The 23,640-nt window shown below is 38.3% G+C and overlaps 1 protein-coding gene across 8 annotated transcripts in view; it reads right to left on the bottom strand.

The window, feature by feature from the left end:
* The window catches only part of LMO7 (LIM domain 7), a 200,724-nt gene that overhangs the window by 17,424 nt on the left and 159,660 nt on the right, over positions 1–23,640 (bottom strand). For 5 of the 8 annotated variants that reach the window (XM_074988891.1, XM_074988901.1, XM_074988933.1 and 2 more), the window contains 12 exons: positions 22,556–23,006; positions 21,024–21,332; positions 16,818–16,932; positions 15,416–15,577; positions 13,444–13,631; positions 10,769–10,829; positions 9,286–9,342; positions 6,834–6,859; positions 6,398–6,487; positions 3,606–3,698; positions 1,568–1,929; positions 56–121 (listed from right to left, as the gene is read on the bottom strand). In XM_074988891.1, coding sequence (XP_074844992.1) covers positions 56–121; positions 1,568–1,929; positions 3,606–3,698; positions 6,398–6,487; positions 6,834–6,859; positions 9,286–9,342; positions 10,769–10,829; positions 13,444–13,631; positions 15,416–15,577; positions 16,818–16,932; positions 21,024–21,332; positions 22,556–23,006 — 1,980 coding nt within the window. The remainder of the gene's footprint in view (positions 1–55; positions 122–1,567; positions 1,930–3,605; positions 3,699–6,397; positions 6,488–6,833; positions 6,860–9,285; positions 9,343–10,768; positions 10,830–13,443; positions 13,632–15,415; positions 15,578–16,817; positions 16,933–21,023; positions 21,333–22,555; positions 23,007–23,640) is intronic. The other 3 variants (XM_074988916.1, XM_074988948.1, XM_074988908.1) reach the window with 2 other exon arrangements.

Below are 23,640 nucleotides of genomic sequence, written 5' to 3'. Positions count from 1 at the left end.
AGGCTCTAACAAAGGTGAAATTCTAACCTGCCCAGAGAGTCAGTATTATACTAACCTGTCAGCAAGGAAGCATCTGGATGAATCGTCAAAGTTTCTAGATCCTTCATAATGGTCATAATGTCTATAAGGAAAACATAATATAAATGTATGAAGCAAGGTGAATTAAGTAAATATCAAGTCCAAATTGGGAAGAGGAGATAAAGGAAAAAAAAAGCACAAACAGATCCCCAACCACGCATAGCAAACTGGAATTCTAGGATGCTCAGCTCTTGTTTCAGTTAGAAACGAGCTGCATGACATACAGCTTTCAACGATCTTTTATGATGCCAGAGGCTGACCTACTGACTGTAAATGACAGTAATTACCAAACATGGACAACAAAGCTCTAGCATGAGAGGAATGTATATAGCTACAATGTGATACGGGGTTAGGGGGCGGGGTTTGGAGGCAGGGACAGAGGCCTTAACTCTATACATATTTATATAGTGCCAAGCACAATGAAGCCCAATTGGACCTGAAAGCCTTGTTTATATTGTTGTTAAAACATTTAAGTCATCCCAGTTCAGCAAAGCAGTTTGTACATGCTTCAGTACTCAGCTGGCTCCCTGCTGCCCCCCACCCAGGCAATCCTGGAACTGGGGTTGCTGAGGTGCCAGTACTCAGTACTGGCAAGTACTGGCCCACACCCACTGGTTACTTGTAAATTTAGTAGGTAAAACATTTTTCTAAAAGGAATGTTATTTATAAGTTAGTGTATCCCTTCCTCCCACTCGCAATGGTCTTTAAAACAGGCTGATGGAAAAGATAGTAGAAAGCTATTATATTAAACAAATAAATGCAGAGCAGGTATTTCTAAAATGCTGTGGTGTCTAAGCTAACATAAATTATCTCAGATACTGTAGTATCTTTAATCTACAATTAATAGACAGATACTGCTGTGCTGGTCAAACCAGTACAAGATAACAACAGTATGTGATTGAATTAGGAATGCAGGCATGCAGCAAATAGGAAATTAACTCAGTATTTCATTATAAATCTCTACAAATTTGTTGACCCACAGACTTCAAAGTTCATATTTAACGCTACTTATTGTCAAGAGAGCTAGGTGATACCCTCTGAAGTTTTCATGGTATGTTTCCAAGTTTTGGGTCCAGTTTATTAGTTGGCACGTGTGCTGGCATAAGCCCTTTTGTACAAAATACTATGGAAGTAAGTAAACTAATTTTGTTAAAAGACAAAACTACCAGCTTACATTATGGGTGTAATTTTACAAACAGTGGGTACATTTTACTCTGACAATGGGATGATGACCAATATAAGTCTGTCAATAAGGCTGGCAAGCCCTTACACTTGTCCAAGGTATGAAATATGCATTAGTAGAGAAATGAGACATTGGTTTAGGCCATCATAGAATGCACTCTGCTTGGTGATTTCAAATCTACCTTTTCCCTTGGCAGTCAGAGAAACAAATTTAATAGGAGACTTTTACATACTTCAGGACATCTGCATTATCTTTGAAAATACACTTTTGAAAACTAAATACATCTCTCCCAATTTGAGTGCAGACCTTTGGTACTGGGGTCTCTCTCGTTCTTTCTGCACCCAGCGCTTCTCCTCCTCGGCCTCCGCCCGCCGCTTCTCCTCCTCGGCATACTGTTGTTCCTTTTCTCTCCGCTCTCGTTCGAGCTCTAGTTCTTGGGCTTTCCTTCTTTGCTCCAAATACAGGGCTTCTTCCTTCTGACGTCTTTCTTCCTGGAGTTTCCTCCTTTCCATTTCTTTCTCTTCCTCATTCGGCTGCTCTTTGCTCCACTCACGTCTTCTGCTTCCTTCAGGAACATCACTTTCTTCTCTCGTGCTTGTTCCCCAGCTAGAAATAGGTGGCGCGTGTGCAGTTACAGATGTTGTGTTTAAACTTAGGACTGTTGGCTCCTGCAGGAGAGGAAAATAATGGTTTTAGAAACATTCTAGTGCAGGCTACCTATTTAAGAAACCTTCCATCTTGCAACCAGGGACTTGAGAAGGAGACCAGAGGACTCTCAGTCATAAAGAGTGCATCTCCATTTATGCCTTAGGGTTGTCTAAAAAGCCAGACTTCTAAAGTGGGAAGCTGCATTTTGTATTCTAGCCTTGGTTGCCCAGTCATTCCAAAACTGTCTGGAGCTTTTACTTTAAGCTACCTTTTTGCACAGAGCTCTGCCCTATGGTGATGCTTGAAGGCATCCAATTGCCTCTTATTTTCCTATGAAAACTCATTTCCTACACACCTCCCACAATAGAGTGAGCCAGTGAATAGTCACTCACTTTTTCCTTTATTGTACAGGTATTTATAAACAACCTGAAGTGAACCATAGTGAATTCATATCTAAACCCATGTAATTGTATTGATGTAATCCTCATCTTTTAATATCCCTCAGCATCTAAACTTTAAGAACATTACCAGGCCATACTAGGTCAGACTAATCATCCAGCTAGCATGGATCTTGTCTTCCAACAGTGGGCAATGCCAGCTACTTCAGGAGGGAATGTACAAAACAGGTAATCAAGTGATACAGTGTGTCATCCACTCCCAGATTCTAGCAGTCATTTCAACCATTCTATTTTTATTTGCATTCCTATGGAAAAAAAGTCTTTGAATAGTTTGTTTCCAGGTAGGAAATAAAATGACCCTTTCAAATGAAGGAATAATGTGTCAGTCCAAATCACATTTCCAGCTCTTATGGTTTAAAACAAAGTGTCCTTCAGGGCTTCATAGTGAAAGATTTAACAACTTAATTGTGACACACTAGTTTTGCTGTTTAAGTAAAATGAGCTATAGATTTGTTTTGCTTTCCTATTTACCACTGTATAAGCACAAATATGATCACTGGTAATTAAAGGAAGAGGAAGTGCTCAGTCTTTAAACCACAATTTAATATGGTGCTTGAGCCTATGTCTAGTGATTTCTGTGGGACTCATTATAATCTAGAAGGTAGGTTTATGCTCGATTACCATGCCGAATCGGGGCTGATGTTGGCCATTTTCACTCTGATCACAGTGACACAGGGCCACTGATGGGAAGGAAGGTGTGTGTAGGGGGAGACAAGGGGGCATTTGCGCCCAAACTCAGCATTTCAAAGGGATCTGGCGCTCCAGCCACCATTGCTGATGCTTTGGCAGTGGTGGTGGCCAGTGCTCCAGACCGCTTTGTAACACCACAGCAGCACAGCTCTGGCTGTGTGCAGCTGTCAAGGAGTAGGGGGAGGGCCAGCACTGTAGTCTTGGTGGTTCTGAGGGACCCCCCAGACCCCGCCTCCTACCTTACCCTGTGGCAACTGTCAGTGCTGCTACAGTGACATTGTCTAAGTTGGTAACTGATTTATCAATCACATCATGTATTGCATTCACGCAGCTTAGCTGCTTGTTGTCCTGCTGTCTTGCAGGAGTCTAAACCCAAGTGATCAAAGTAAACCACCAACTTTGTAGACAATTATTTTAATTTTAGGAGCTTTTATTCATTGCAGTAGGCAAATGAGAAAGTCAGTTGAATATTTTACGTATTCACACCTGCTACTGCTCAATAAAGGAATCATGAAAAACTTGAAGGTGAACAAACATTCATAGCGTACCTCATCAAAATAGCTGGAACTCTCTCTTTCTGCTTCTTGCTGAGCCCGGAGCCATTCTTCCCTCAATTTTTCCTGTTCACGTTTGTATTTCTCCTGACATGAAGAAACATTAATTATATTAAAAATGAAAACAGGAGAATATGACCACCTTTACTTGCACTAAAATACTTATTTTAAAAATAATCTTGGGAAAAGCAGTATATCAAGTATAACATGAGCATAAGCAGCACAGAATTATAATAGATCGCAAGTGGTGAAATCTTGACCCTAATGAAGTCTGAGGAAGTTTCACCATTGACTTCAGTGGAGCCAGGATTTCACCCTAAGCCCTAAAGGGCTCACCAATCCGCTACATTTCCTATCTTATTATTTGGCTTTGGTTTTGCTTGGAAGCTACTTTTATTAAGCTACACCAATATCAGTCTTAGCTATTTATAAAAGGAACTAAAAACTTAAGCCTTGTTTTCAAGTCAGTGATTAGGTTCCTTAAAGGTGACCTCAAAGTGAAGTCTGAGCAGCAGTTTAGTTTGGTTGGAATTAAGCATTTGAACTTTTGGATGTTTGTCTAAATTCAAAAGCAACCTTAGCATACCTTTGGGATTTTCCTATTACTGGTTTTATACATGTTGAAATACCATATTAGTGTTATCATACTAAGTGATTATATTGGGCAGAGGATAGAGAAGCTGGTGATATTTTCGTCCCAGGATATTAGTCATATATGTAGGTTCAATAAATGATTATTGCAATAATCATTTATTGAACCAACTCACCCTGCCCGCATTTTGTGTCTGATTATTTATTATTATTATTATTATTATTATCATTGTTGTTGTATCTCCAGAAGCACAGACAAAGTTACTGATAGAGTACAAACACTTGAAGAAGCACAAGTCTTGCCTTGGAAAGACGAAGGACAGAGAATACACAGATGCATACACAATGTTTTGTTTTCATGCTGGGTTCACTGTCACCCTTAAAAAAGCTTCTGCAGGTTAAATTATACTCTGATACCTGTGCAACCCAATAGTCTTTGGATGGTTAATTTACACATGCCATTCAGGATATAATTTGAAGATAATGAGTTTGTACATGTTTATTGAGAGCAAAGGCGTGAAATAAGAAAAGCAGTTCAACATGCCACTTAAAGCACAAGCAGTGCCTTTCAGTTATTTTCACTTGGACTGCTCATATGCTAAGTGCATTACTGGAGTGAAAGCTATAATTTGCCCTGAAGAATCTTTCTTAATGGTGATGTGTGAAGAGGTAAATATCCCAGCTTGATGCTAAAGCCCAGGCTGGATTTGAGAGACTAATAATTAGAAAAAGCTATGTTCTCTTCCCTATTGAAAGAGGCTTTTTAAAAATATGTCATAAGATTCCATGTTCGTTCTGACTGATCTTCATTTCTAAGTATCTCAGCGAATGGAATCTCATGCCATTTTTAAAAAGCCTCTTTCAAAGGGGAAGTAGAACAAATCAGGCCTGTGAGGGACTAAATGGGGCAACTGCCTAGGGCCCTGCAATTCAAAAGGGTCTGGGGCTCCAGATTGCCACTGCTAATGAAACTGCAGCCAGAGCACCAGGCCCTTTAAATCACCACTAGAGCCCTGTGTAGCATGCTCTGGGTTGGCTGGCAGTGGGGTGACATGGAGTGCTCCAGGTGGTGCTAGTGGCTGGCTACCCCAGCACCCTCCTTCTAGGAGCACATCGCCAACCCCCACACTTTTCCCAAGGGTGTGACAAGTCAGTTGGCCATGCTGGGAGCAAATTATGCCTTAAGGCTACTTTATTAATAGATTTTTTTGAGGCCTCAGATCCATAACGCTCTAAAACTGAACCAAAAGTACATGAAGCCTATTTTCACTTCTTTCAGAGAGGGGTTAGGAATGCTAAAATCACACTATTCTCTGAGACTGATCTACACACTCTGGAAAATAACTAGTCCACTGCTATCCCAAAATACTGGGCTATACAATATCAAGTTGTTGTAGTTGCATAATTCCCACTACAAACCATTGTTGGGAAAAGTACTACAATAGTAACTGCCTTTTTTCTTATGAAACATTTCAATAGTATTCTTGTCCACAGAAAATATTACGTTCCACTGCTTAATTTTATATTGTGACTGATCGTACAACCAGAAGTGAGGGGGTCGCTTAGTATAAAATATTAAATTATAAATCAAAATTAATGAAGACTAAAAATTATCCTGTATCATACAGATCATACAGAGCATTTAAAATTGATGTTTAGGTCAGCAAACTACAAATATACATGAATGTCTTTTAAAATGAGACTTCTTGAGACAAAATTCTCTCCCTTCAGATTAGTTTTAAAACGTATCATTCTAAAATAGTTTAGCTGGTTTACAGACACATAAGCAGAGATGGTAAAAGCACCATTTTTTCCTAGTGAAAAATGATAAAGTTTTTTCATCCAGACATGTTTATTTGAAGTTTTGCAGGCAAGTTCAAAACCAAATGTGTAATCACATCAACACTGTTTCAATCCACCTTTTGAAAGGGAACATTTTGATTTTTTTTCTTCCCCTTTTCTACTCTAACTTTTCAGTCTCTCTCTAACTTTGGAAAAGTTACAGGAATGGCAAAAGGAAAAAAAGTTAAATTAACTCTGCTGTTGTGAAAATTTTCCAGAACTGAACAGGTTTTGAAAAGAAGTTCATCCAAAGCCAGAGCTGAAAGCATGTCCTATGTCTACTGAACAACAATACCATGCCCTTCCCTTAGTCAAGGGAATCCCTTTCTGTGAGTATGAAGTTTAAACTGTACCTGAAGTAAACGTTCCTGTTCTTTCTGCCATGTTTCCTGTCGTTTTCTCTCTTCTTCTTGGTCCCAAGCCCTACGACTAGGAGCTGGGAGCTAAACATCCCAAAAAAGATCATTATAAGGAGAAAGGGTATTAATCCATTGTCATTTAAAATGCCCATTTTTAAAAGCCAGATACAAAGAGATTTATCAATATTAGCTACAGCGCAGAACAAAAGCCTATAGTACCACACCACATTAAAACATAACCATTCTTATGAGCTTTAGAAAAAGGTTTAAATCAACCATCTGGATAGGTGTCTGGCCAAATTAACAGCAACCAATACAAGAACAGTAAGAAACAAACAAACAAAGATCCACTAGAATAAACAAAGCTAGATAAACTAATATCCTTTTCAATTTAATTAATTTATTTGGTAGTTGGTAAAATAGTACTCACATCTGACACTGCAGACTCTGAGCTTCCTATAGGATTTAGGAGAAAGAAAAAAAGTGAAATGTTACAATTATGTGCTCTTATGAGGTTGATTAAATGTGAAAAAAGGTTGCATGTATGAAACCCAGGACACAGTTAGTTTAAACTGTAAACCATACTTGTTTCATTTTACTCTGTTCACTTCTTGTAGGTCAAAGAATCTTTAGGCATCTTCAAACTAATACAGATGTATCCTGCAAGTCTCTGAAACAAGAACAACCCTGTAACAGCTACAAATGCTTTCAAACACTGCCTAAAATTACTTGGTCTTGAATTGGCAGGACATCCACCACCCATCACGTGGAGGCTGTGTCTAGATTCAAGGGTTTTGGTCAAAACCCGTGGCGCATCAAGGTTGCCAAGCGCGTTCTGTTGACAGTAAGTCAACAGAACTCAGAGTGTTTGTCAACAGCTGTACACCATGAGGAAGAACGCCACTGTCAACATTGATTTGTCGACAAAATGCCAGTCTAGATGCTCCGGGGGGGTGGGGTGGGGGGTTCTGTTGACAGAAGAGGCTTCTGGGACACCATGCAACCTTGTCTGCCGTGGTTCTGGGTGGCTGTTTGCTGACAGCGTAGCAGAGCACTCTGGCTGCTCTCTCAAGGGAGTGGATCACTCTTTCGATCCGCACTGCACTGTGGATGTGATATGTCGACAGAAGTTGCGTCACAAGACATCTTCCAACACAAACTCCTGCTGACAAATCCCTGTAGTCTAGACATAGACCATGAAGAACTATCACCGTTTCCCCTAGCCAGTCTAAAAAACTAAACTCTCAATATTGTTTCATAATCAAATAAGCTACTTTCCTAATAAAACTGTTTAGGTTCAGATACAGCTATTCTGCTTGTATATTCAGGATCCTAGATAATCACATTTTGTGTGTATTAATACCAATGCACTTCCAAAAGCAACTCATTTTTCCATCACAAACTAACAACTTCTCCAAACAAGGTAGCATGTGTCAAACCTGATGATATTAAAAGGTTGACACTCCAGATCATAGCTAATGCCATTGTGATGAAAAAATGCACACACTGCATTGACAAACTAAACACTGAGGAAAAGCTCTGGGAACCATGCATTTAGGAGTCAGGCTTTTGTTTATTTATTTATTTTAAAGAAACAAAATTTGTCCATTTAATTTTGTTGTCCCAGAAAACCAATAGTTTAAATCATGGACTCACCTGCAAAATTTAATTGGTGGGTGGGAGAGGGAAAAAAACCCCACAGGAAAGCAAAATATTGGTACCTACTATTTTCCTACAGTATAACAAAACATGGAGAAAGTGGAGCAAACTTGGTGTGCAAAAATATCTAATGACACACAGGGCTTCATATCAACAACATATCTTCCAAAATAGGAATTCATAATTAGTAACAAAATTAAAGGTCCTTAAGTGAAACCATTATCATACATATTTTATTTATGGTTAATAAAGATGGCATGTGGATATTAATAATACACCTTACTATAAGAGATGTTTTGCTATTAATTATGTAAGAAAAACCTAAAATATTTAACCTAAGGAAAAAAAATCTTGACAGTTTGTCAAAATTTCATTATGTTTAAAAATACAAAGCAGATATTCATGAATGAACAGCATGAAGAGTGCTGTGGCATTTCAAATGTCATTTCAAAAAGAGAACCAGTCAGGATGAATTCCCAACTCTCCTGGAGTCAATAGCAAAATTCCAGAATTTCATCCTCCAAGTCTACAGCAAAAATATTGAAACACATAATACAATTTTAAACACAGCGTTTGGTATTCCACATTAGTGAAAATATGAGATGTGACATGCAGAATGCATCAGAAAAGCAACCCCACAAAACTGTAATGAGAGATTTTTTTGCACTCCTTAAAAGTGAAAAAAATTATCAAGTAAAATTCATATTAATTTATTACAAAATTTGTATTGTTTTTTTTTGGAGTTAGTCACTATTATCTGCCTTATAATAGCAGGTTATCTATTGTATTGTATTCTATCAATCAATCTGGATAGAAGTGTAAAGTAGCAGCTGGGAATAAACTGAATGTACTGTTTAAATATTTTAACAGCTCTTTTAGCTCCACTAAAATTCAACTGGAATGGCGAGTTTTAAGCTGTTTTGTAGGGAGTTGCAAACCTGAAACAAATCTTTTACCAGTGTAAAAGTGTTCTGAACAGAGGTTTTAAAGCTTTTACATACACAAAAGAACACACAGAGACCCATACCCACAAAAGGTAGATGCATAAATTGCAACAACCTTATGGCTCTGAGGAAAGAATGGAAATGGATTATGTTGCTTTGCCATGGTTGCAACAAACAACACTGAAGAGGCTTAGAACCCAGCACCAGAGACTTATTAGGAAGAATGTACAGTGGGAACAATTTCATGAAAGTACATGAAATGTCAGCTTTTTGTTTTACCTTGTTCAAAAAATTGTGACCGTCTTTTTAAGTTTTTCAAAGAAATAGGTTCAGATTCTATTTGAAAAATACAAATACAAAAGAAGTCAATACGGTGCTGTCTATATAGCTTCTAAAGAGTATCACCGCTGGATAATTATCAGACCTTTCCATTTTACAGCAATATTACATGGAAAAAGTGAAAGCCAGAGAAAATATTAACCTTTTATTATAACAAAGGCAGAGATTTAATGGGTTATACCACATAAGATTAGTGCTTCATTTTAGGTAGGATGACCACCCGTCCCATATTGGGCAGGACAGTTCCATATTTGGGATGCCAAAAAGGCATCCCGACTTACTTTTTAAAAGGGACTAATTGTCCTGTACTTGGGCTGTCTTCCCCAGCCTTTTCCGTCAGCAGTTGCACAGGCACTGTTGCTGGCGGGAGTCACTTCCCTGAGCCTCCGTGAAGTGTGAGCAGCTGCCACTTCCCCAGGGATCACGGAGCACCGGGGGCTACTGCTTCCCCTGAGATAGCAGGTGGCTTCCACTTCCCCAGGGCCCCTGGGGAGCACCAGCAGCTGCTTCCTCCTTCCTGGCTTCCCGGGACTTGGAGGAGTCTCACCCCGCATATCTCCCTGTTCCGTATTTGGGACAGGGAGATATGGTTGCCCTAATTTTAGTACAACTGCTATCCATCAACTATAACATGGTTGACCCACTTTGGGTAGGGTTGGAGATCTAGCAACATTTTTTTTCTTATTCATTGTCATCTATTCTCCTCAACTGGCTTCAATTTAACCATGAGTCAAATGCAATGGGGCCTTTGCTTATATACATATATATTTTACTGTTCACTTACAACCTACCATGTGCATTTAAAATATTGTGTAATATAGTTACATAAGTAGTTTCCATTAAGGAATCAGAAATCTATTAGGAGGTTTATGTGCCTGGTTTCTCTCCTCCCCCGTCGTCCCCCCGCCCTCGGATCGGGCTACCTCTGTTAACAGAGTCACTAAAAAATACGTACTCCAGATATTATATTGAAAAAAAAAGTATCAATTGATTTCTAGCAAAATAGATAGCTGGGGGGGCTCTCCATCCCCCATCTCCAGAAAGGAGGTTGGAAGCAAGAGGAACTACATATTCAAATTCTTAAACAGGAAGAAAAGACCAATAATCCTAAGGCATTTTTCTGGATAGGTGGGGTTAAGTTTCTGTGTTTTTTTGCTTCTCCTCTTTCATCCTACCAGAATCAGTCTGGGAACAGTCATGCTGACATCTAGGAACTTGTTATCAGTGCTGTGTTTGCCATTCTTAAACCGTTCAATGCCCTCTAGAATAGAACTTCAGTCTTTCAACCGCAATTGGATCTACACTCTTGTAGCTTTCATTTTCTCAGTCTTAATATTTAGTTCACTGTACTATATTTACAAATCAAATCTGCTTTCTTATTTCCCTCTCTCATAATTACCAGCTGAAAACATTGACAGTTTACCTTTCTGCTCATTGGTGCTCAGATCTGCTTGTATTCCATTCACCACTTTTGTTTCACTAGCCTACAAACAGAAAACAATTTTAGTATAATGTCATATGAGAGTCAAGTTTACCATTTTTCCCCACAGGAGATCCATGTAGCAAAGTATGTCAGGTTGTTAGAAATTCTTTAACTTAAAGAAATCATTAAATTTTTTTGCATACATTTTATATAATAAAAAGAATACAGGCATTTGCTGGGATTAATGACCAGTGGTGAGCTGATGGTGCATAAGGAAACCATTAATTAACCAGAAAATGTCATGGGGCGAGAAGAACACCCCAGTGTTTTGTTTGTATATAAAACCACATACTTTCTCTTTCTTAGAATGGCAGCATTCATTTAAACGGTCATTGGAAATCTACTGAACTGAGCCTCTCTGAAGAATTAATACTCTGTAAGAGGTATAATCAAAAGCAAATTCAGATTAAATTTAAGGCAGACTAATGTTTTGTATTGTTACACACATCGGGATAGACAGTGTGTCACAGGCACCCCCCACCTGTGCTTTATGAAAATTGGCTTGCGGATATGAGCAGCATAACTCATATATGCTTTATGCAAAACAGTTCACATAATATATCAATTTTATAGGTACAATCTACTGATTCCATATATCCTATTTTTGTGCGTGTATCACTCTTGTATGTGAAGTTAGAAATATGGACTATGGATCTGTTCTAAAAATGCTAATGAGGGCCATCAATGATGCCCTGGATTCTGGATAGCACAGTGATCAAGTCAGTGACCTGTGAATAGCCTTAACCCACGCCATAAGCACCAGTTGGTGAAACTCATTTTGGATTAGGTATTTTTCACTCAAGGTGAGAAAAGTCTGAGCTAAGTGCAAAGAATTTCTGCCTTTGGCAAAAGGGACATGGAGGGGACAAAGAACAGGGATTTGCCAGACTCCGAAGAAGCCCCCATGTAAGACTGAATAGGTAGAAAGATCAAACCCAAGTTGGAAGGCTGCCTAACATATACAGTCTAGATATCATGGGTGTTTAGAACAGCTGTTAAGGGTAAGAGTTTGCATGTAACAAGTTTATTAGTGAATTAGAACTAGCTATGCAGTTTTTGTTCATTTTTATTTAGTAACTTGCTTTCATTTGACTGTTTTCTCCTACAACCATTTAAGTTGTTTTTTATACTTAATAAAAACTCTTTTGTTCACTACCACGCCCAGTATAAATAACTGTTACCTGGGAGGTGGAGAAGGACAACCACTGTGCATCACTCTCTTTAATTGATAAAGAGAGTGGACACCCTTATACACTGTCTCTGTGCAAAACTTTTTCACAGAGTGAGATGGATTTATTCTAGGGGCCTGTTTCCTGTGTGCTGAACTCTTAGAGCTGAGTCCTCCCAGAGCTCAACTGGTTCAGTGATTGTGTTACTCTGTAAGGAGGGGGTGAAGCAGTAACCCCAACCCTGTGGTTTGGATGGGGTTGACCAGAGTATCAGACTCAGGAGGACAGTGAGGAGGGGAGCCCCACAGAACAGGAAGGCAGGCATCAGTGGTTGGACAAGAATGGGAGTGGGGGAGCATGACAGGAGGGATGGAGCCTTGACTCCATTTCCCAGCTGGGGTAGAGCTGAGTAAACTCCAGCCCTGCTCATCAGCTAGCTCCTCAAGTAGAGTGGGATAAGCTCTGATCCCACTCCCTGACTGGCATGCCTGATGGGCTGACAGGGAGTGAGCCTGGATGCAAAGTGGGTGGGCCACAGCTCACTCAGACCCAGCCATGGCTATACTCCTGCTGCATCATGCATAATTAAGAACAATTTAAGTACACAAACAATATGTTGACAAAACCTAACTGCTCCTCGTTCCTTGTCTATTGACAAAACCCACCAAATCTACATTCACACTTATTTTATTACACAGCGAAGGAAACCAAGCAATGTGAGGCTATTCAGAATAAATTAGTAAACCCAAACTTTAGATGCAAGGGAGACTCAAACCACTAGACTCGATTAGGGCAAAGCCTAATCAAGGAACCATGTGGTTCTGTACTAGACTGCTGCAGACACGTAGTGCAGCCTAGTCACAGCTCTTCTGTATTTCAGTGGAAGACTGAAAAAGCAGGAGTTCCAAACTGCAAACTACTCAGCCCACTCCTATCCTGTGATCTGAGTGCCATCTAAAACAAGATCTGCCACTGCTAGATTTAGATCATAGAGAGAGTTCCTCTCAACAAAGCAGAATTGTCCACTAGCAATTCATGGTCAGAATATGGCTCCTTTGTTCCACTCATTCTGGAGAATGTGTCCTTATATCTGAAACTGCATCAGTGCTAAATAAATTTTACCATATCATGCGGTCTGTGTGTATTTCTACAGAGATCAGTTGCCTTAAAATGTAAGTGCTACCAAAACAAAATAGTCACCATGTGATTCTGTAAATCCACAAAATATTACACTAGTCTTATACTGAAATTTATACACTTACACAGGAATTACTATATTTAACTGAAATTCTAATATTTTAGTTAGAAAGCAAAATAAAAACCAATTTTCTGGAATTGATAAAATTACTTATTTATCTTGGAATCTTTCCCTTCATTTCTCCTCCCAATGCCCAAGCTCCCTTTCCTCCCTCCCCCTCACCTCCCAAAAAGAAAAAAAAATCTTACAGAATGTGGAAGGCTGTAGGAGAAATCTCTTTTGGCTGATACGTTTGAAGAGTCAGTAGAACCGTGATCTCCAGAAGTCGCATCAATCCATTTATTTTCAGGTGTACCTACAATGTTGGTAGCCATACTGGTGAGATTGAGGACTTTATGCCTTATATATGGCAGGGAAGGTTGGTCTTTTCCCCAGTCTGATTGGCACGTGGAGATCAAGAAATGAATGTGAACAGAAAAGTCAAAGTATAAAGAACAAAAGTCAGTGACAACATGTTTTCATGTTAAAACAAACAAAAAAAACAGAGAGACAGGAAGATGAAGTAAGTACAATTTGCGAAGCTAGGAAATGGTTAGGGCTTTCGGAAACAGACCACCTTCCCATAACAAGCAAAGAGTTAGGCAAAAGATGGGCTTGAAGAGTACCAGCAAGTTTACTAAGATTCATTACATGAACACGTAGTTTTGTTAGACCAATATCACAAATACAAATATTAACTGAAAGTGACTTTTTCCACAACCATTTCATTGATAAGGACATAAGGTCTCTCACCTATGATCAAAAGCCATAGGGGAAAGAGAGCAGTAAGCTGAATTTTAAACTTATGCACTGCTTCTGGGGCATTATCTACAAGTTTTACAGAAGTAAAATCTGCTGTATTTGCCTCTGTAAGTTTATGGGTGAAGGTTATCATCCAATCTACAACTGATTAGTCCATACAGGTAGACCATACAGTTTTAAGTGTCAAACTCTCTGTTACTGGTTACTATGTAGTTAAAGCTGCATTCAATGCTTCCACCCTAACTTCTAAGTGATTATTTTGGTTCAGTGTAAGAAAGCTTATCTAAATCAAAGCAGCAAAATGGGTAAAGAGGATGTCTACATCTGGCCTAACCTCTACATTGACCTCAACCAGGAATTCAGCTCAGGAGATGGACTCCCAAATCACCTTCCCCTCACGCAGGAGACGAGCATATAAAATCAGAAGTGCCTCAGTCTACAAATGACTTAAAACAACTTAAAGCCCTAGAAGTCCATCAAGGCCCTGGGTTTATCTCAACAGGTATTACCATTACCATCTAGCCCAGCCTGCACTGGGAACTAGACCACTCGTGACAAAACATTTGGGTTTTAAACTAATAACCTTTTTTAAGAACACACAAATCTTCTGGCTCTAATGGGAATGCCAAATCCTCACTGCCCATCAGCCATACATCGGGAGAGGAAAAGTCCTTTCCTGATCCTAAAATAGGGCCAGGCCCACCTCCATATTTGGATTCCTGGCACAGCAACTACACAACTCAGCAAGAAAATAGGGGTATGTCCATGCTACAGGGCCAGAATGGTGCTACCATGGAAGGAATTTTTCATGTCAAATGTATGGGCTTAATCACCTCTTACAGCCCTCCTCTGAATGGCTACATCACAGCCCAGCAGGGCAATGGCAAGCTCTGCATTCTCCCTTCCCACAAGGGGGGCATTTCACACATCCTCCCTCCTGAGAGAGATGCAGAATGCAGTGTTGTCAGGAAAGGGATGAATCACCGCCTCTCAGACACAAGGAAGGATCCTAGGAGGGAACAGCCCCTCCTAGTCTGACAGAACTACCTCCACTCCTAACTGAGGTAGCACAAAGGGGGAAATTTTCAATTCCTTCCTGTGGTGTCTTTATGTAGCTAACAAAACAGCCTATGATATATTTGCACCTATGCACTCACTCAAAAAACTAGACCGATGGGTCAGATGGGTGTATGGTTAGCAGACTTGCTAGTCAAGTTACTCGCGATATGAACCATATAAAAAAAGAAACCAAGAGGTGTTATAATAAAAACACACACACACTCACAAAGCACTTTGGCTCAGAAAAGATGTTACCCAAAGCAAGGGCTATAGACCTCAAACCCAGCAGAACTACTTTACTAAACATATAGCTTATTTGTCTTACACAACATATAATAGTTGCCCTGTGAACCAACTCACCATTTTTTCCATATCGTCTGACATCCATGACTAGGTTTCCAGTTTCTAGTGCATTGGCAATGGCTTCCTCCCACTGATTATGGTCCATTTCTGAAACCTTTGTGCCATCAACAGCAATGATTTCATCATCTACTAGTAGCTGGCAAAGGTCTGCAGGGCTACCTAACAGATCAGACAAAAAATTCCTCATGTCTGGGTAGTCCTAAACACTTCTACTGTAATCAGGATGAAACAGTAATAATTTTCCTCCTCAAAAGAAAAATATATAGGTATAGCCAGGAATTCAAGTAAATTTTGTAAAGCTTGCTGTTGGCCTCTCTAGGGTACATAATACTGGGAATCTTGGTTAGAGCAGAAGTAATATATAGACCCAGGGAAGATGGAGGGGAACAAGACACTGTCAGATTTGCATTTCATATCACAGCAAGCCTGTTCACTGCAAATTTTTCCTGCCCTCACTAGCCCGGACCTTATAGGTAAGACAGTGCAGGTACCCTGATATCTGTTGATAACAATAGGCTGAAGTTAAACTTATGTGGTGACATGAATGGCACTAACATGTAAGACAATCACCACTGCTGTAGGAATTGCTTTATAATTAGTGAGTACTGATGTCATAATATGAACACTTTAGTTGACACCATAATACAAAATAGAATTTATTCTTTAAAGCAAATTACAACAAACGTAAGAAATACCAATTAATGTAAGTTATTTCCCTGGGGCGGGTTGAGGGGGTGGGAATCAATCCTGGATATTAGTAAATATTCAAAAAAAGTAGAAGTATAATTTGTGAGTTACTTATTTGAATACCAAATGAAACCACACACACACACACACACACTTCAACATAAAATGCAGATAATTTAGAAGCTACAATTACTCATAGAACGTAATATTTTACAAATCTTTAATATCCTGGAGAAATATCAATCTGAAATTAAAAAAGAAAAAGGCTGTTCAAATATTTTCCTATATACCTGTCTTTACAGGTTATGGGAATTGAAACCTTTTAAAATATACTCCAAGAAAGAAGAAGTCTATACTTTATAGGCATGCCACTGTGAAAACCCTAAATAGGCAACTGTATTCATCAGATAAAAGGAAGCCCTAAAAAAAATGTTGCAAATAAGCCAACATTTACACACTTGCTGTGGATGTCATCTTTTCTTCAAAATACACTTTCTAATATTTCTAAATGAAACCGATTTTAGTAGCTGAGGATACAAAGGAATCCTAATGTATCTAACCTTTAGCAGTCAAATACTGTTTTCTTCTCACTTTCTTTCCATCTAAATTCTTTGGAAGATGTTCATTCATTAAAATGTAATGTCTTTGTCTACCAGTCTTACTATATTAACAGTAAGAGCAAAGTTCATAAAAGGGTTAAATATTAATTTACCTTCTTCGATAGTCTGTACAAAAACCCCAGAAGGCTTCCAATTTGCTGTAAATCCAAAGCTGCGGCTGTTACCAGGTCTCTGGTTTATACTGATTCTCATTTCACTGTACTGGTCCTGAAAAATAAAACATGACACTGCAATATCTGGTGTCACAGGCATCTACATGAAGGAAAGTTTATCCTCTAACCAAGTGGCTACTCACAATGTACACTTTAATTATCTATTAACTGACTATAGAGTAATTTTCTTTGTAGAATATGTTAACAAGGATTTTTAGATAATTATGTTTTAATGGTTATGTTAAAGACAACTCAGGTATACATGTAACAGTGTGTAGATATTATTAAAATTTGTTCTAGTATGTTGCTTAGTACAAAATTAGAATTTACAGGAATTAGAAGACAATATTATACCCATGAGAGATGAAATGAACAGGTGAAGTACACAATAAATATCTCAAAATACCAAGTTATTACATTAATTATTAGAAAAGATTTGAAGATATGGAGATCCTCAATGAGTCTTTATATGTAATATAATTAACCTATGGAATTAACTGCCTCCTGAGACAGAGGTTGATAACCTAACTGGAATTTGAAGAAGCTGGATAACAATAATCCATTTCAGCTATAAGTTATGCATATTAAGGCAGAGTAAACCATAGTCCGTAGACCCCAGTCCTGTAGCACAACCTATCAGAGCAAACCATTGTCCCTGTGTGCAATCCTAATGAATGGACTGGACAAGAGGTATTAAAACGGTAAGCAAATTATCAGACCTGCTCAGAAACTATGATCTCCATTCCCTAGGAAACTGATACTTTGAAATTTATCAGGAAACAAAAATTATGAAAAATTCAACTGAGAACTGCAAAAATAATTAAATCATTTTGATAATACTGAAATGCTGCAGAGCAATATTCAACAATATAAAAATTTGAAACATTTAACAAATATAGAGTGAAATCACATTTCTTCTGGCCTTTTTTGTTGTTGAAAATGTTATTAAAATGGATGTTACCACAAAACGAGCAAGTTAATGCTAAACCCCACACTGCGCCAGAGTGGGTCACCATTTACTCAATATAGTATGTGAGTCTACCTTATTTCTGGATGCTCTACTGCTACTTCTGAATAGTAACTTTCCTCAAATCTCCATCCATAGGATGGTCAAATCTGATCATAACAATTTTTGGCCACTGCCTTCATCAAGTGTGTCTGTCTAACCACATATACATTAATCTCAGAACAATTCAATCAGAAGAATTATTCCAACTAGTGATGGGAGGAAGCACTAGATTTGAATGAGCAAGGAGGAGCAGGGAAAATATAGTGAGTAATAAGACTAGGTGGCATGACACAGTGGGTAAAGGGTCACAAGTAGAGGCACCCATATGTCTGGGCAAGTATGAAGTCTATAGCCAGTTGTGAGGAAGGGTTTACAATAGTCCATGTCCAGGGTGCAAGAGGACCCTACTGCAATACACTGATATGACATCTATTCCTGTTTACCAGGTAATATTTTAGGCCAATAAAGTCAGACACTCACAGTATATTTGCTAAAGATAGATATTCCTGAGTTAACTACTAATTCAAGATATAGCAACGAGCTTATAAACTGGTAAGTGTCCTTATATTATTTGAATGGTATTTTAGTTTCCTTGCTATACAACTGATCTAAAATATAAATAGATCATATTAAAGTTAATATACTATATTAAGTTCAATACAGTACCATATATTAAAGTAAGTTTTTAACTCAAATATTCCATGAATGTAGAGTAAAAAAAAATCAGTGACATTTTATTTAATTTAAACACACTTTACTTTTCACCTAAATTTGAAATTGACAGCATATGATAAAGCCTAAACTTACTATAATTTTAAAAATCATTTACAATAAATAACTATTAAGCAACACACATTTGCTGTTAAATTTTAGAGAAAATCAAATGCTGAACTAGGAGAAGTCACACTGCCTAAGCACTGGAAACAGTTTGTTGAAGTACTAAACCAGCATGACAGCAAGTGCAGACAGATAAACCTGGGAAAGCTTATTTTCCTTTTCTAATCCATGGATTAAAACTAGGTACAAGAGAGTGAGATCTACTAGTTCTAAAGTCTTGAAGGCCATGGTGATTAGAAAGCATGACAAATATACTAAACTACAGAGACTACTTCCTTTAATCAATAAAACAATTTGCTTTAATATGAAAAAAGTGTACTTATCCAGCATATTTAAGATTTTAATGGTCTTGTATTAGCTCATTAAAATTGAGTGTATGCATTTTATTGAGCTTCCATTTCTCTGCAAATCAGTCTAGTAAATAAGAGATTCACCATTGTCTATCCTAGTAAAAAACATACATTTATTCAGATTCTTAATTGTTGTTAAGCTATAATTGTTTAAATAAATGTGTATAGTAGATTATCCTAATTGGCAAAAGCAGTATCTAATTTAGTGTATAGACTAGATTCATTTGCATGCCAACACATTTTGATATGCAACTAAATTAACTGAAAAATAAAACTGCAAGTTAAACTTGATTTTTAAACAGCTCAGATTTATATCCATCCATGCTGCACGACCTTTTCATCCATTTTCTTCTCCTCAGTCTAAAGATGCATTCTTCCTCCTCAAGCCAAGCTCTCCACAGAAGGGCAACCCCACCACTCTATGCACTGAATTGCACCATTCGGACAGGCCTCCCCAGTGCCTAGAGTGCACCACAACCTCCACATGAATGGTTCAAGGTTCACAGAGATACCCATCTCTCACCTGGCTGTGCAACAATGCTTTACCAGCACACAAGTGGACATCTCAATTTAAAAGAAAGGAGTTTCCATGCTAACTACAGTTTGACAGGTATCATAAAACAATATTAAACACCTCATTTATCAGGTAGGAAAGTTTACCATCACATGCCTGATAACCAACTCAGGACTAGGCTCGGTCTGAGTTTTGATGTAAGAACAGAATGAAAAAAGTGACTCAAAATTTTGCTTCCATTCAGCTCACATGAGACACAAAAAGGGCTCTATAGCTAACCTAATAGAATTCCTTTTACTGCAATGCACTGAAACCATCTCCTCCTACATGCAACCATCATGCTGTCAAAATCTTTTATGAAATAGAGTAGAATGACAGGCCAGGCAGCAGTGCTAGAAGTGTAAACAGAAAAATCTCATTTCAAAGTTGCTTTTTAAAAAAATAAACTGCTCAGGGTAGTATTTATAGCTCTATTTTAAAACAAAAACAGAGCACAAAATGATTGCACCAACTGGAATTCAGGATACTGTGTTTTCCCTCCAACAACTGACATAATTGCTGTCTCCAGCATAAAGAATGCAGAGAATGCAACTCGCAGCATGGTCTTGGTGTTAAGTGATGTTGTCTACTGTTGCCAGAAGCTAGTGACAGCTGACATTATCGATAATCCAGGTTACTTTTGAAGCAAGGGACTGAGGGCAGGAAACAGCAGTCAGCAGCTGTAGGATTATGGTATTTTACATACCCCAGAGCTCTGAGAACAGAACACAAGGCTTAACTTCTGAGTGCAACTTGGTGACCCTGTCATTAAACAGGACAATACTGAGGAAGTGATTTATTTTTAAAACCAATCAGCAAATTGAGTTATTAGACTAAAACAAACAAAAGGATTATTGGGAAACACATGACTCTAACTATTGCAGAAAAAGTGAACCCTGGAGTGATCAGATTTTAAAAGTGAGATTTTTCAGAAGCTGGCATTCATTTTGCCACCTAAAGTTGGAGGGTGCAAACAAATATTAGTGCAACTCATCTGATTAAAGCCACAGACCAGATTCTTCAATGTCCTAGTAACCTTATTATAGCTACTGCAAATAGTTGTGAGTACAAAAATGCGAACATGTTTAATGTTAAGTTGATAACTTAGCTCAATTTTATAAGAAACAGAGGAAGATTCAAACCCAAAACAGGAAAAAACAAACAAACAAAACAAAAGAGGGTTAGAAAGATTGTAGCAGTCAAAAGAAGGAATTACATGGACAAGTATTTCCTTTTTGCTATCCCCAGGAAAGAAGCTCAAGTGAAATGGTTGATTTGTTTCTCTGAATAGCTCTCTTCTTAGTGAAGCATGTTAAGCTGTGGTTTTAATAATCTTTGTTCACACTGTCCTAGCACTACTTGGTTACTATGGGTAATTATATACTTTCCAAACTCACCTGTGATACTGAAACCTCTGGCTCTGGCAGGCTTCTTGTTTCTTTAGAAGATGCAGACGTAAGAGGGTCAGGAGGAGTATAATACTCTGATTTAAGCCCATGGGACACAGAATCTTGGTATTGGGATGTAGCAGAGGATAGCGGTGTAGGAGACTCTGTTCTTTTATTCTTTTCCTTTCCACCACTTGTCACTGAATCTACAGAAAGAAGGGGTCCTGTGTCTAGTGCTGAAAACGAATAGCTGGTGAGCAAAGTTGGAGATCTCTTGGCCCCATTTATTTCGCCATTATACTTCTGGGTATCATCCACCTGAAATGACAATGTTGTTGTTTATTTAGGCACCTTCTACTCTTTAAAAGCATCAAATCCCCAAGTTTGGATCCCAGCTAATTAAGCTAACCAGTCAAAAAAGCTAAGCCATCCAAATCTTATCTTGTTCTCCATCCATTCTTTCAGTACAGTTTCCCATTGCCACATCTAACTACTCAATCATTAAAAGAGCAAGATGGTTCTTCTCTCCCTCACAGATGCATGTGAGCAGGATAACTAATTCAGGTTTGGATTTAAAAGAAATACATTAAACTAATATTCTTTTAGACACCTCAGTTTCAAATTCAGGAGAGGTAGGGAATTATGAAAAAGACAAATTTACAGAGAGACTTCAATTGCCCACATAAAATTTAACAAATACGCTAAGTGGAATATCAACTGGGGTAAAATTGTTCTCATCCAATTGACTTTGACGAAATGACTATTTACATCAGCTAGGCTACGTCTACACTAGCCCCAAACTTCGAAATGGCCACGCAAATGGCCATTTCGAAGTTTACTAATGAAGCGCTGAAATACATATTCAGCGCTTCATTAGCATGCGGGCGGCCACGGCACTTTGAAATTGATGCGACTCGCCGCCACGTGGCTCGTCCTGACGGGGCTCCTTTTCAAAAGGACCCCGCCTACTTCGAAGTCCCCTTATTCCCATCTGCTCATAGGAATAAGGGGACTTTGAAGTAGGCGGGGTCCTTTCGAAAAGGAGCTCCATCAGGATGAGCCGCGTGGCGGCGAGCCTTGTCCATTTCGAAGCGCTGCGGCAGCCCGCATGCTAATGAAGCGCTGAATATGTATTTCAGCGCTTCATTAGTAAACTTCGAAATGGCCATTTGCGTGGCCATTTTGAAGTTTGGGGCTAGTGTAGACACGGCCCTAAAAGGTACAACAATGCTAATTAAGTTTCAGAAAAAAATGTCCAGATATGTTCAGTTTTGGGGAAAAACCCATGAAGTTTTGCCAAAAATATTATTCCACCCAATATATTTATCAGATCTCTATTCAGAAGAAATAGAGGAACATTTCAAGTACATACATATCAGCTACTGTTTAAGCACTGACAGAATTATCTGTTCCATTATTAGTACATTCTTTGTTAAACAGAAGGTAATTTAAAACTAAATTCATGAAAAAATTAAAACAGATTGGGTTAATTATTCAAGACAGTAACATTCACAAACATTAAGAAAGAGAAGGAGTTTTACCGTAAATGATCTGGGAAGTGATGAGATTCCTCTTGAGTGGACACCAAAAGGTCTTGGTGTAACCACAGATGTCAGTCTAGAGGTTTCAGTTTTCTGGTAACGTCTGGGGAGAGAAGCTGAAACTTGAGCTGATCCCATTTGTGCATTCATTGAATGGCGAGTAGACAAAGGGACTGAGCTCTGTTCTTCTAACGGGCTTTCAGACAGAATTTGAGTTTCAACTGTTGTGTAGATCTCTGGCTTTTGAGCATTCTCTTTGTTAATTTGTGCAGCATATGCTTTTTCATTTTTCTTAAAGCTGTAAGTGGTATCTTTTTCAACAAGGTAATCTTTTGTTTCTGATGTGTTGGAAGGTGTTTTTTCTTCACTAAATACATCATCTGATGAATACATCCGTCCGCGTTCACTTTTTAGCTGCACGTCACTGTAGAAATCTTGATTCATCTTCTCCCTAAGGAGACAGAGAACTCATTAATGTCCCAAAAGGTATGATCTGGAGTACATGTGAACTTTAAGTCCTTCAGCTATGAAATGCTCAAAGCAAACACTGAATAAACTATGAAAGTCTTCCTGTTTAGATGAAAACACATCCATCTACAACCAGAAATTCCCATTAAAAATTAAATGTTCTCTTTCCAGATATTAACACAATTAATGGTATACTCAAGTTATAAAGTGTTAATGCCAAGAATGACCTTTTGCTGAGAGAACAATATAACTAATTCACATAAAAGTGCTCTGAAAGCTAGGCTTAATTTTTAGGGGTTTTGTTATATATCTCTTGCTTAACACCCAAAAAATAAAGTAAGGGATGGATGTCTACGTAGATTTGGCAGGGTGAGGACTTTGGAAAGTGTAAGCCAAACTCTATAGTTCTACTGATCTAACTATTGGACTGGAAAGATATACGAATTTAGAGAGAACACAATTTAACCACTAGCTAGTGCTGAAATTGGAGATGTGGATCCTTGCTACATATACTTTCTTATACTGTGAAAAGAGAAAAATATGATTTAGAAAACAGTTTAATAAAGTAGTGGCAGTATTGCTATTAAATATAACCACCTGTTTTGTTATTGAACAAG

Source organism: Carettochelys insculpta, chromosome 1 (genome assembly GCF_033958435.1).
Source record: "Carettochelys insculpta isolate YL-2023 chromosome 1, ASM3395843v1, whole genome shotgun sequence".
Taxonomy (NCBI): Eukaryota; Metazoa; Chordata; order Testudines; family Carettochelyidae; genus Carettochelys; species Carettochelys insculpta.
This window is presented reverse-complemented; position numbering and strand designations above follow the sequence as displayed.